General features: G+C 48.9%; 1 protein-coding gene across 1 annotated transcript in view; it reads right to left on the bottom strand.

The window, feature by feature from the left end:
- Positions 1-13744, bottom strand: part of dgki (diacylglycerol kinase, iota) — a 228343-nt gene that overhangs the window by 20956 nt on the left and 193643 nt on the right. Inside the window, exon 29 of the mRNA XM_038781036.1 lies at positions 4548-4585. Coding sequence (XP_038636964.1) covers positions 4548-4585 — 38 coding nt within the window. The remainder of the gene's footprint in view (positions 1-4547; positions 4586-13744) is intronic.

The raw sequence follows: 13744 nt of genomic DNA, 5'->3' as shown, positions 1-13744 counted from the left end.
GCAACGCCCGCTGTGGAGACTGGATGTGGGGTTGCTGGCGGACGAGGCGGTCTCTGGGCGGGTTAACAAGTCCATCCAGAACTACTAGGAAACCAATGATACGGAGAGGTCTCTGCAGAAACGGTCTGGGAAGCTTTGAAGGCAGTGGTCAGGGGGGAAATAATCTCGATCCGGGCCCACAGAGAAAGGCGGAGCGGTCTGAGAGGGATAGGTTAGTGGAGGAGATACTCCAGGTGGACAGGAGATACTTGGAGGCCCCGGACACGGGGCTACTGAGGGAGCGGCGGAGGTTACAGGTGGAGTTCGGGCTGTTGACGACAGGGAAAGCGGCGGAACAGTTGAGGAAGGCAAGGGGGGCAATTTATGAGTACAGGGAAAAGGCAAGCAGAATGTTGGCGCACCAGCTCAGGAAAATGGAGGCGGCCAAGGAGATAGGGAAAGTAAAGAGTAGAGGCGGGAATACTGTCCTGGACTCAGTGCGGGGTGAGTGAGGTGTTTAAGGACTCGTATAGTAAATTATATGAGTCGGAACCCCCGTCTGGAATAGAGGGGATGAGGCAGTTTTTGGATCAGTTGAGGTTTCCAATGGTAGATGATGATCTGGTGGGAGGGCTGGGAGCCCCAATTGAGATTGAGGAAATAATCCATGGGCTGGAAGGCGTGCAGTCGGGCAAGGCTCCGGGGCTTGACGGCCAACCGGCCCCAAAGGGTGCGAAATCCCAGAGGGATAAGAGACGCAGCCATGTGCTCGGTCTCTCTTAGATACAGCCTATGCCAACCCAAGTGCAGCATAACGACCAGACAGACAAGTTCAAGACCAACGACTGCTACCAGACGGATGAGCCCAGCAGAAACAGAGCCACTTCTTCCACCCAGCCACACAAGATCCGGACAAAGGCCTTGTCCATCTGCATAGAGCCGGTTGCCCTGAAGTTAAGTATAGGTTACTGTAGTTATTAGGTTTAGTTTAACTTGTAGTGTTTTGTGTTGCATGTCGAAGTAATCCTTGTGTGTAAATGAGCCATCTTTGAACTTGAACTGACTAACTGGTTGTGTGGTCCTTTGATCGATATCCGGTAAAGCCTTGTGGTGGTATCATTTGATACCTGGTGACTCTAAAGAGCATCATTATTAATTGGCGACATTATTGCTGACTCTGGTGGAGATTGGCAACAATAGTGGTTAGCACAGTTGCTTCGCAGCTCCAGGGTCCCAGGTTCGATTCCCGGCTTGGGTCACTGTTTGTGCGGAGTCTTCACGTTCTCCCTGTGACTGCGTGGGTTTCCTCCGGGTGCTCCGGTTTCCTCCCACAGTCCAAAGATGTGTGGGTTAGGTGGATTTGCCATGCTAAATTGCCCTTAGTGTCAAAAAAGTTTAAAGTGAGGTTACTGGGTTACAGGGATAGGGTGAAGGTGTGGGCTTGGGTAGGATGCTCTTTCCAAGGGCTGGGGCAGACTAGGTGGTCTGAATGGCCTCCTTCAGCACTGTAAATTCTATGATTCTCTTACGGTTAACATGCAGGTTCAGTCGGCATTTAGAAATGCAATGTTAGCATTCATGTTGAGAGGGCAAGAATACAAGACCAGGCATGTACGTCTGAGGCTGTATAACGCTCTGGTGAGATCCCATCTGGAGTATTGTGAGTAATTTTGGGCCCCGTATCTAGGGAAGGATGTGCTGGCATTGGAATGGGTCCAGAGGAGGTTCACAAGAATAATCCCTGGAATGAAGTGCATGTCATATGAGGAACGGTTGAGGATTCTGGGTCTGTACTCATTGGAGTTTAGAAGGATGAGGGGGGAATCTTATAGAATCTTACAGAATACTGCGAGGCCTGGATAGAGTGGAGATGTTTCCACTTGTAGGAAAATCTAGAACTAGAGGACACAATCTCAGACTAAGACGATCCTTTAAAAAAGAGAAGAGGAGGAATTTATTCAGCCAGAGGGTGGTGAATCTGTGGAACTCTTTGCCGCAGCATAAGGCTGTGGAGGCCAAATCACTGAGTATTTTTTAGACAGAAATAGATAGGTTCTTGATTCATAAGGAGATCAGGGGTTATAGAGAAAAGGCAGGAGATTTGGGATGAGAACAATATCAGCCATGCTAGAATGGCGCCAGGTCCTCTAGCAGCCATTTTGGGGTGCCGGATTGGCCGGGGTTGGAAGCGGTGCGAAGGCAGATATCTCAGCCTTCCCATCGTTGATCGCCCGAAGGCGGGTCCTGTTGGGGTTGAGGTCAGCTTCTCCGTCCTGTGCCCTGGCATGGCGGGGGGACCTGCTGGAGCTTTAACGCTCGAGAAAGTGAAGTTTGAGTTGAGGGGAAAGATGGAAAGGTTCTACAACTCTTGGGTTTTGTTTATCATGCATTTTCAAGAATTGGATGACATCGAACGTTAGAGGGGATTGGGTTGGGGGGGGGGGGGGGTGGTTTGGAATGTATAGGTTATTGGTGATTTTGTATGGGATGATGGTGGATTCCGGATTCTTTTTCTTTCATGTTCTGTATTTGGGGGCTGTTTGGGGTGGATGGGATAAAGGGATTGTTGGCCAGGGGATTGCCATTGTATTTGTTATTGTTGATTATTTGTTGGCGGGTGTAAATTTGCTGAAAACATGAAAAAGGAGACTAAAAATATTTTAATAAATGACTGAATGGCGGAGCAGACTCGATGGGCCTCGTGGCCTAATTGTGCTCCTATATTTGATGGTCTTATCTGTTCCATACCAGTATATTACTGAATAAGTGATTGACATAAGATCCCTATAAATAAGGTTTAATACCAGGTTGTCGAGAGGGAAAACTCACTTCTGATAGGAAAAGGCTGCTTGGGACTCAGTGCTGGTCCCAGCCTAACACCTCGGTTAACTCAAGACAGAGGAAAGCTTTTCAAAGTTACCCAGATTGGCTTTGGCCTAACACCTTGGCTAGCTCAAGAAGCTACAGCTACGGAGATCAACTTCACCTGTCGGTTTGTCCGATCCAGGATTAGTAAACTGTTCTGAGGCCACTGCCATGGTCAGTCACGGAGATCAGCTGCTCTCTGCCTTTCCTGTCTGTTCATCCAATTCGGGACCAGTAAACTGCTCTCACCTGTTAGGGGTCAAAAGTCTTTTCTGCCTGCTTAGATTATGTACCATACCTAACATAAGAACATAAGAACTTGGAGCAGGAGTAGGCCATCTGGCCCCTCGAGCCTGCTCCGCCATTCAATGAGATCATGGCTGATCTTTTGTGGACTCAGCTCCACTTTCCGGCCCGAACACCATAACTCTTAATCCCTTTATTCTTCAAAAAACTATCTATCTTTACCTTAAAAACATTTAATGAAGGAGCCTCAACTGCTTCACTGGGCAAGGAATTCCATAGATTCACAACCCTTTGGGTGAAGAAGTTCCTCCTAAACCCGTTGCCGTCTTATAAAACCTATTGCCGTCTTATAAAAAACTGCTTTCAAATCTCATGACTCCAAGCCCCATTTTGGATCATCTGTGACCCTGGACCAGCTCTTATAGAACTGCATTGTTGAATCTTATTGACCTTAGGGCAACTAGGGACTGGCAATCTCTGCTGCCTTGCCATGCCATCCAAATCAATTGAAATAAAAGCTCCATAAGCCATTTCCTGCTCTGCATGAAGCATGGGTAGCATGGTGCATAAATGCTTCACAGCTCCAGGGTCCCAGGTTCGATACCCGGCTGGGTCACTGTCTGTGTGGAGTCTGCACGTCCTCCCCCTGTGTGCGTGGGTTTCCTCCGGGTGCTCCGGTTTCCTCCCACAGTCCAAAGATGTGCGGGTTAGGTGGATTGGCCATGCTAAATTGCCCGTAGTGTCCTAATAAAAGTAAGGTTAAGGGGGGGGTTGTTGGGTTACGGGTATAGGGTGGATATGTGGGTTTGAGTAGGGTGATCATGGCTCGGCACAACATTGAGGGCTGAAGGGACTGTTCTGTGCTGTACTGTTCTATGTTCTATGTTCTTCCCTCGAATATTGCTAGCTGCCGTAAGCATGTTTGTAGTGGTTTCAAGATGGCCATGTGGATATCAGATAAAACCTTGGTAAGTTTGCACACTCTCTGCTACTCTTGGTTAACAAGTACAAAACAAAATCCCCAACCACCATCACTGCATTTTCTGCATCTAAGTTGGCTCACCCTCCATTAAGAGGAAATGGCCAATGGCAAGCCAAGTGCTATGGCCATAAGTCTACTGCGCCATCTTGTGTTTCCTTCCCATGTGTTATATATTGTTGTATTATCTGTAAATATCTGTAAAGAGCTCGCGATTACTTGGCTGGAAACGAATTGTTTTGTGTAAATGTTCCAGGGGGTCACATTTCACACGGTGCTGGAGACTGACGTGATGTGCAACTGAACCAGTTCGAACTGGTCCTTCTGTGTACAAAGCAGAATGGCAAGTTAAGCATTAAGGGTTCAGATTTTTCCAAGCTTAAAATGAGATTATTACCAATCTGGGGAGCAAAGGACAACAAGAACTCATTGCACCCATTATTGCTTAATTTGCCCAAATTCCAGTCTGCTCCATTACCTTCTGTAAGTCACCCTCCAGGACTGAATGAAGAAGTTCTGAAAGAAAGACAAGGAGTGAAATGTTAAACACAGGAGAGGATATAATGCACTGTCTAATCAGCTGCTTGAAATAACTGTCTGTAATATCCTGAAAGCCAAGTTAATTAACAAATAACAGTTTATTAAAGTAATAACTATACACAGAGATGTAATGATGTATCGTACAAGTGTAGTGAAGGGTTAACATCAGAAACTATGTGAAGCTCAACACTAGATGGCGTTATTAAGTTATTGTATCCAAGGCAGCACAGTAGCATAGTGGTTAGCACTGTGGCTTCACAGCGCCAAGATCCCAGGTTCGATTACCTTTTGGTCACTGTCTGTGTGGAGTCTGCATGTTCTCCCCGTGTCTGCGTGGGATTCCTCCGGGTGCTCCGGATTCCTCCCACAGTCCCAAGACGTACAGGTTAGGTGGATTGGCCATGATAAATTGCCCTTAGTGTCCAAAAAGGTTAGGAGGAATTATTGGGTTAGGGGGATAGGGTGAAAGTCAGGGCTTAATTGGGTCAGTGCAGACTCGATGGGCCAAATGGCCTCCTTCTGCACTGACTGTATGTTCTATGTTCTATCTCCTGGAATTCTGGGAGAACATAGAACATAGAACATAGAGCAGTACAGCACAGAACAGGCCCTTCGGCCCTCAATGTTGTGCCGAGCCATGATCACCCTACTCAAACCCATGTATCCACCCTATACCCGTAACCCAACAATCCCCCCCTTAACCTTACTTTTATTAGGACACTACGGGCAATTTAGCATGGCCAATCCACCTAACCCGCACATCTTTGGACTGTGGGAGGAAACCGGAGCACCCGGAGGAAACCCACGCACACAGGGGGAGGACGTGCAGACTCCACACAGACAGTGACCCAGCCGGGAATCGAACCTTGGACCCTGGAGCTGTGAAGCATTAGAAGAGGATGAAAAGCTGATGAGACCAGAGTGAGATTTCATTGTAGGGATATAAAGCACGAGGTTGAGTTAAAGTGTAGTTTAATAGGTAGAGAGAATATTGATTACTATACTACAGATTCAGTATCATTAGCTTATTATGTTACTTCGTAAAGTGTGCAAACCTAATCAAGTTTCGTAGTGGAAAATAAATTTGTTTTGATTTAAACTTCTTATTTCTTTGTCAACGCTACATATCTGGCTGTCTTGGAGGAAAAGGCAAGGAATATAACAAGAGAGACACAAGGCTACCATGTTCCAAGACTTCAAACTCCTAACTGGGAAAACTGAGCTCCGCCCCCAGGGTTCACGTTCTCCGGCCCCATCGGCCTATCGGGTCACATGACTTTGGGAACATGCCCCCGGAAAGGGGCACAATACCACATCCATCCCCTGAGTACCTTCAATTAACAAAGGAACTGTTTACTAAAGTATACAAGTGTCTCTCAAAACAGTGTCTTATAAGGTAAGTGGGCAGCAACGGGCCAGTTGGTTTGCAGAGAGGCTGATGTCTGTTTCTTCACAACAGCTTTTGAATGTTTGGACCGCTCTCTCAGGCAGTCCATTTGAAGCAGGGTAGTAAGGAACAGTGCTGGAATGTTTCACCGCTAAAAGCAGTCCCATTATCTGAGACCAGAATCTCAGACAATTGTCTGTCACAATTTTTCTTCCGTTGATGATGATGTCATGGACTTCATCTGGTGTATGTTCAATATTAGGGGCCAGGGTTTAGAGAACTCCAAAGTATATCGTGGAGTTCACCTCATAGAATTTACAGTGCAGAGGAGGCCATTCGGCCCATCGTGTCTGCACCGGCTCTTGGAAAGAGCAACCCACCCAAGCCCACACCCCACCCTATCCCCATAACCCAGTAACCCCACCCAACATTAAGGGCAATTTTGGACACTAAGGGCAATTTATCATGGCCAATCCACCTAACCTGCACATCTTTGGACTGTGGGAGGAAACTGGAGCACCCGGAGGAAACCCACGCACACACGGGGAGAACGTGCAGACTCTGCACAGACAGCGACCCAAGCCGGGAATCGAACATGAGACCCTGGAGCTGTGAAGCAATTGTGCTAACCACTATGCTACCGTGCTGCGCCACCCCCCCCCCCCCCAAATTTTTTTTCTTTACACACTCCCAGTTATATAGGGAGCCTCAGCAGGGAACTCACAGCCGGGGCCCCACATCGGCCCGTTTTATACACTGAGGAACTCTGCTCACAATTTAAATTGTCATTCCGACCTCTGAACCCCTCTGGAGTCCTGAATGCAACCCCCAGCCTCCCCCACAACTCACTATGAGGGCGTCCCCAGGCCCCTCCAGTCTCACACAGGGCACCCTCCACCCAAGCACCTTGACAGAGCCAACTGTCAGTGCCACCTGGGCACCTTGTTAGTGCCAGGCTGCCAGTACCAGGGTACCACACTGTCCAGGGGCTAAGCTCCTGGGGGCCTCCAATCCCCTGGGAGACCCCAACAAGTGCCATTCCGTCTGGTCCCCATTGGTGGAGACTAGTACTGAACAGCACTCACCCAAGGTCTCCCAGACCTACAAGGTCACCTGACCTACAACTTTGAATAGATTGTGGTTATGGGGAGCACAAGGGCCCACTTGACAGGTGTGATGCAACAGAGACCTTAAGTATTTTTATAACCAAAACAATGTTTATTCTATGAATTCAGCTAACACTTTATAAACACACAGTAAACAGTTTATCAACTACCAACACTGATAATCCCCACAGATACAATACTCTATAGGTAATCCTTAGTAACTTTCCTAACAACATCCATAAATCAAAAGACCCTTTTTAACAAAGACAGCAGGTTTGAAATCTCTACAGAAAACAGGTATTATTTTGAAGTTATCAAGTGATCTGGAGACACCTTTTTTAACCTGCAGAGAGAGGCGAAGACTCCAACATCCTTGGAGTCTGAATACAGCTTGCAATTGAAAACCAAACTAAGACATACTGCAGCTCCCAACTCAAAACAACAGTAAAAGACAGAGTCACTTTCCAGCTCCACCCACACAATGACATCACTGCAGCTATTTGATAAACTCCCATTTCTTAAAGATACACTCCCATAACACCAACACTTGGAGAGACACCAACACTTGGAGAGAACATCAACAATGACCAAAACAAGTATCCCATAAATAGGCCCACAAAATTGATATGCAGTTGCACCCAAGATCAACCTGGCCACTCCCCAGCGTGCATTAGGGCTCAGTACAGTAGGCTTAGGACAGCAGGCTTAGGACATCAGGCTTAGGACAGCAGGGCCGGGATTCTCCCCTACCCGGCGGGGCGGGGGGTCCCAGCATGGCGGAGTGGCCCCAACCACTCCAGCGTCGGGCCTCCGCAAAGTTGCGGAATTCTCACCTTTGTGGGCTAGTCCCGCGCCGGAGTGGTTGGCGCCACGCCGACTGGCGGCAAAAGCCTTTGACGCCCGCCGCCCAGGCTGGCCAAAGGCCTTCGCCGGTTCGCGCATTCGCCTGTGCGTCAGCGGCCGCTGACGTCACCACCGGCACATGCACAGTAGGGGGAGTTCTCTTTCGCCTCCAATCGCGGGCCAGGCCACCGTGGGGTCACCCCCCGGGGTCCGATCACCCCGCGCCCCCCCAGGAGCCCAGGGGCCCGCTCGCGCCGCCAATCCCGCCGCCACCAGAGGTGGTTGAAACCACGTCGGCGGGATTGGCCTCTCAACGGCGGGACTTCGGCCCATCGCAGGCTGGGGAATCGCCGCGGGGGGTACGGCGATCGGCGCGATTCCCGCCCCCGCCAATTCCCGGGTGGCGGAGAATTCCGGCCACGGCGGGAGCGGGATTTACGCCGGCGCCGGGCGATACCCCAACCCTGCGGGGGGTCGGAGAATTCCGCCCCAGGTTCTGCATTTGACATTGGTCACATTATCTGACCACATTATTTATGTTGAGATCCATCCCAGGCCACCACACATAACTGCTTGTGAGCATCTTCATGTTCATCATCCCAGGACGGGCACAGTGTAGCTCGTAGTAATAGCTTCCCAGCAGGAGCAGAAACGAGCACCCCAGCTCCCCATAATAATACACCTTCCTCACAACTTATCTCTTCTTTTCTTCTCTGAAAGGGTCGTAACTACTCAGACCTGTTATCATGATGCCAGACGTAGAGCACCATGCGTTTGACTCGAGATAATATGGGGTCTTTTTGCGTCCAAAACCTGACCTGTCGCGTCAACAGTGGCAATGTATTGAGAAAGTTTAAAACAAGAACGATTTTCTGTGGTACTGGTGGATGTGGTATATTATTGGGTAGGGAAGGTGGCTCAAAGCGTCTGTTTTAGAACTATGTGCGAGCGGCCTATGTTGAAACGTGTACTCGTAGGCTGCTAACAATAGAGCCCAGCATTCGATCCCAGCTGAAGGGCGGAATGGCCTTATCCTCCCTAAATAAACCCAATTGTGGTCAGTAACAACTATTAACTATGAGTGGATCGGTGGCACACTGGTTAGCACTGCTGCCTCACAGCGTCAGTAACCCGGGTTCCATTCTGACCTTGGGTCACTTAGGTAATCTGGACATTCTGAATTCTCCCTCTGTGTACCCGAACAGGCGCCGGAATGTGGCGACTAGCAGATTTCACGTAACTTCATTGCAATGTTAATCTAAGCCTACTTGTGACATTAATAAAGATTATTATTATACTGTCAGTGTGGAGTTCGCACTTTCTCCTTGTACCTGTGTGGGTTTCCTCCAGGTGCTAAGATTTCCTCCCACAATCCAAAGATGTGCAGGTTAGGTAAATTGACAACGCTAAATTGACCCTTAGTGCCGAAATGTTAGGTGGGGTTATGGGGATAGGGCGGGGAAGAGGCCTAGGTAGGGTCCTCTTTTGGTGGGTTGATGGACCAAATGGCTTCCCTCTGCAGTGTAGGGATTCTATGATTCTAGATGTCAGCCATAAACATATTGATGGAGCTTTTTCACTCGAATATTATGGCTAGTCCCTCCTTTTCGAGTTACGAGTAACCTTTTTCAGCACTGGTCAAAGTCTTCGAGGCATCGGCGACAGGCCTTTCTGCACCATCTTCCATTTTATGGACCAAAACTTTACTCTGATCCCGTAAGGGGAGGAATCGCAGGTAAGGATATCTCTTTCAAATGGTCAAAATGAACCAAAAGACTGGATGACTATAAAGCTAGTTATACTTGTTCAAAGCTTCTTTCTGATGCTCTTTCCAATACCACCTCTGGTGCATCCTGAGCAGTGTGTGTAGGGATGCCAACATTGTGGAAAGATTAGGAATAAATCTGCCGTAAGTTCACCATTCCTAAAAAGGATGTCAATTCTGATGTATTTTGGGGGGCTGGTGTGCCCTTAATCGCTTTTATCTTCTCCACCATAGGAGAACCCAGGTCTACCCTGCATCCTCAGCAAATCACATTATGAGCTTAGAACCTACAGTTCTCTCTTTTCAGCCTTCCTAAATCTTTTTTACATTTTTCAATATTTGCGAGGAGCTCCTCTTCAGCCACTCCTGGAATCAGTACGTCATCTAGAAAGACAACCACCTTGGATAGGACCTGTAGTAAACTTTCTATCGTGTGGTGGAAAATCGCACAGGCAGAGGGGATGGTTCAGAATCTGAAAAACTTGGGTGCAGCCTCAGGATCCACATAAATCTTTGCTTTTAGGCCCTGTATCTTGCCTGACTCATCTTGGAAAACGTCTTTATATTTTTTAAGATGCCAGGAAGTCCTCCTTTGTTAATTTGGAGGATTTCTAGCCAATTTAATCTAATTTGGCAAATAACAAAACATTTATTCACCTCCAACTGTAGCAGAGACTCCTGTGTCCAACTCCATTTTAAGGCGCTGACCATTTACCATGAACACTATCATAATTGGTGACATCTTTCCCACTTCTATGTTGTTTAACCTGTATATTTTCAGGGGTATTTTTAACCCTTGTGTACTGGAGTCAGAGGTTTTTTTTGATGGCCAACTGTGGGCTCTGCCTAGTCTTGCATTTCCTGCTAATGCAGGCATAACATGTAGCTTCCCTGAATTTACATCTTCCCTGGGAATGATTTCATCCACACCCGGTAGCATTTTTCATGGCCCTTGGTCTGCGGACCAAATTTCGTATCTCTCTGCACTCTCGTCTTTTCTGAGTCTCTTTGTTTGTTACTTTTTGCACCTTCATCTTTGGTGTCACGACTGCCAGCTGCTTCCCGCCAAATCTGGTGGACCTCGTCTGCTTGCACGCGCTCTGCAATTCCATCGCCCCCTCCTTCCCCTCCTTTCAGTAGCATAGGCGATCTCTAATACCTTCCTTACAGTAATCTCTGCGTCAGCTCACAATTTTCTTTTTATGGCCATGTCATTAACACCACAGATCAGCCTGTCCCTCAACATATCGTTGAGTGGAGACCAAAACTCCCATTGTTCAGCCGCTTGTTTTAGGCATACCATAAAGACAGCAATTATCTCCCTGGGTCCCTTGTCGTCAATCTGAACTTGCTTTGTTGCATTATCATTGAGGACTTCAGATGATAATGTCCCTTGACTACTTCCATAAGCTTCTCAAAAGTATTTGAGTAGGGGGGCGTCTGGAGAAGTCAGACTCTTAATCAAGTTATTCGTGGGAGTCTTGCAGACGATTAATAGGATTATTCACTGATTTTTCTTCACTCAACAAATATAGCTAAAGATCAAAGTGCTGTATTAAAATTTCCATTGTGAGGACAAAGTATATTCTTTCCGCACAGAAAATTTAGGGAATAGAAGCTGATGGGGTTAAGGAGGAAAAGAGAATGGTATCAAATATAAACAGGAAGATTATATCAAATATAAACAGGAAGATAGGGGCAGCACGGTAGCATGGTGGTTAGCATAAATGCTTCACAGCTCCAGGGTCCCAGGTTCGATTCCCGGCTGTGTCACTGTCTGTGTGGAGTCTGCACGTCCTCCCCGTGTGTGCGTGGGTTTCCTCCGGGTGCTCCGGTTTCCTCCCACAGTCCAAAGATGTGCGGGTTAGGTGGATTGGCCATGCTAAATTGCCCGTAGTGTCCTAATAGTAAGGTTAAGGAGGGGGAGTTGTTGGGTTACGGGTATAGGGTGGATACGTGGGTTTGAGTAGGGTGATCATTGCTCGGCACAACATCGAGGGCCGAAGGGCCTGTTCTGTGCTGTACTGTTCTATGTTCTATTCCATACGATTCAATAAATGTGCAGAAAATTTGGATGAATTAGAGAGCGAAGGATAAATAGGTTAAAGAAAAGTAACTAGAGGGCAAGGGAGAGATAACATAACTATTTTACAAATCGGTGTAGTAAACAGAAGTGAAATGCTTCATGTGCTTAACCGGCTAATACATCACATAAAATGCCTTTCAGTGACAGAGAACCACAGTATTCAACCAAGAAGCAGCTAAACACTGATGTTAAAAGAGTGTCTAACAGTGAGCTTGCTGTTTAAGGAGGCCGGCTGCTGTCAGAACAGTTTGGAGGTATTTTAAGTATCTGAGGAGTGAGCCACTCTCTGGGTGGAATTTGCCGACCACCCTACCGCCTGTTTTTCAGCAGTGGAGGCAGCCCGCCAGCTGGATCTACTGGTCCCGTCGTTGTCAACGGGATTTCCTGTTGACAGTATCCCTCGTCGCCAGGAAACCCGTGCGCCCCCGCGAGACTGGAATTTCCCACCGGCATGAACAGTCGGTAAATCCTACCCTCTGTGCCAGGTCTGGATTGGTAGCTGCCTGGTGGGATTGTGCGCTTCATCTTTAATAATCATTCTGTTACGATGATCACTTGGGCTCTGCCCCAACCGTAGTGGTGCCAGTTTGTTCTATCCACACGATGTACTGCAGCACATTGCCAAGGCTACACCATTATTAGGACCTCCAAAACCTATAACCTCTACCAGCAAGAAGAGCAAGGGGAGCAGGCATATGGGAACACCACCACCTCCAACTACTCCTCCAAGGCACTCATTATCCCAATTTCAAATTATGGGCTTCTTAATTATAAGCGTGATTTGCGATGCTTGGAATGCCTGGTGAGAAATAACGATACGTCGCTGGGCAAGATCCAGAGCAACATAGTTAAATGAGGCCATTAGGCTTATTTAAATATGTCTGCACCTATTCTCCAGAGGCCTGGTAACTAATGCTCACACCTGGGAGACCTCACCATGCATTGGTCCACATAAATGTGGAGCAGGCATAATGGCATCTGGGGGTGTCTCCCAGGCCATTGGGGATCCAGGGTGGTACCCTGGCATTCCCACTGGCACCCGAGCACCTTAGCACTGTCAGCCAGGCACCTTGGCACTGTCTCCGAGGTACCTGGGTGGCACACTGAAGCTAGCAGGGGCACTGACAGGGTGCCAGGCTGGCAGTGCCAAGGTGCCCGGGAGCCAAGTTTTCACTGCCAGGGATTGGCATTGGATTTGTTTTATTGTCACGCAGTGAAAAGTATTGTTCCGCATACAGTCCAGACAGATCATTCCATACATGGGGCTGGATTCTCCGTAGGCCTTCGTAACGCGGGTTGCCTGCGAAAAAAATCGGTGCGCATGACTCCGGCGTCCGGCCCTTCTTTTAAGCTGGCAATCTCCGGTCCCGGAAGGGCCAGCAGCTGACTGACGCGATACGCGTCAGTTTCACCAGCTGCGGAAGTGGTGAGACCCGGCGTTTTTTGGAGGAGGAGGAGGAGAGAGACAGACCCGGCATTTTGGGGGGGGGGGGGGGGGGGGGGGGTGGGGGGGGTGTGAGACCCGGCATTTTTGGGGGGGGGTGAGACCCGGCATTTTGGGGGGGGGGGGGGGGGGGGGTGAGACCCGGCATTTTTGGGGGGGGGGTGAGACCCGGCATTTTGGGGGGGGGGGGGTGTGAGACCCGGAATTTTGGGGGGGGGGGTGTGAGACCCGGCATTTTGGGGGGGGGGTGTGAGACCAGGCATTTTGGGGGGGGGTGTGAGACCCGGCCTTTTGGGGGGGGGTGTGAGACCCGCATTGGGGGGTGTGAGACCCGGCATTGGGGGGGGGTGTGAGACCCCGGCATTTTGGGGGGGGGGTGTGATACCCGGCATTTTCGGGGGGGGGGGGGTGTGTGAGAACCCGGCAATTTTGGGGGGGGGGGGTGTGAGACCCGTCATTTTGGGGGGGGGGGGTGTTGAGGACCCGGGCATTTTGGGGGGGGTG

The sequence above is a fragment of the Scyliorhinus canicula genome, chromosome 20, assembly GCF_902713615.1.
Source record: "Scyliorhinus canicula chromosome 20, sScyCan1.1, whole genome shotgun sequence".
Lineage (NCBI taxonomy): Eukaryota > Metazoa > Chordata > Chondrichthyes > Carcharhiniformes > Scyliorhinidae > Scyliorhinus > Scyliorhinus canicula.
This window is presented reverse-complemented; position numbering and strand designations above follow the sequence as displayed.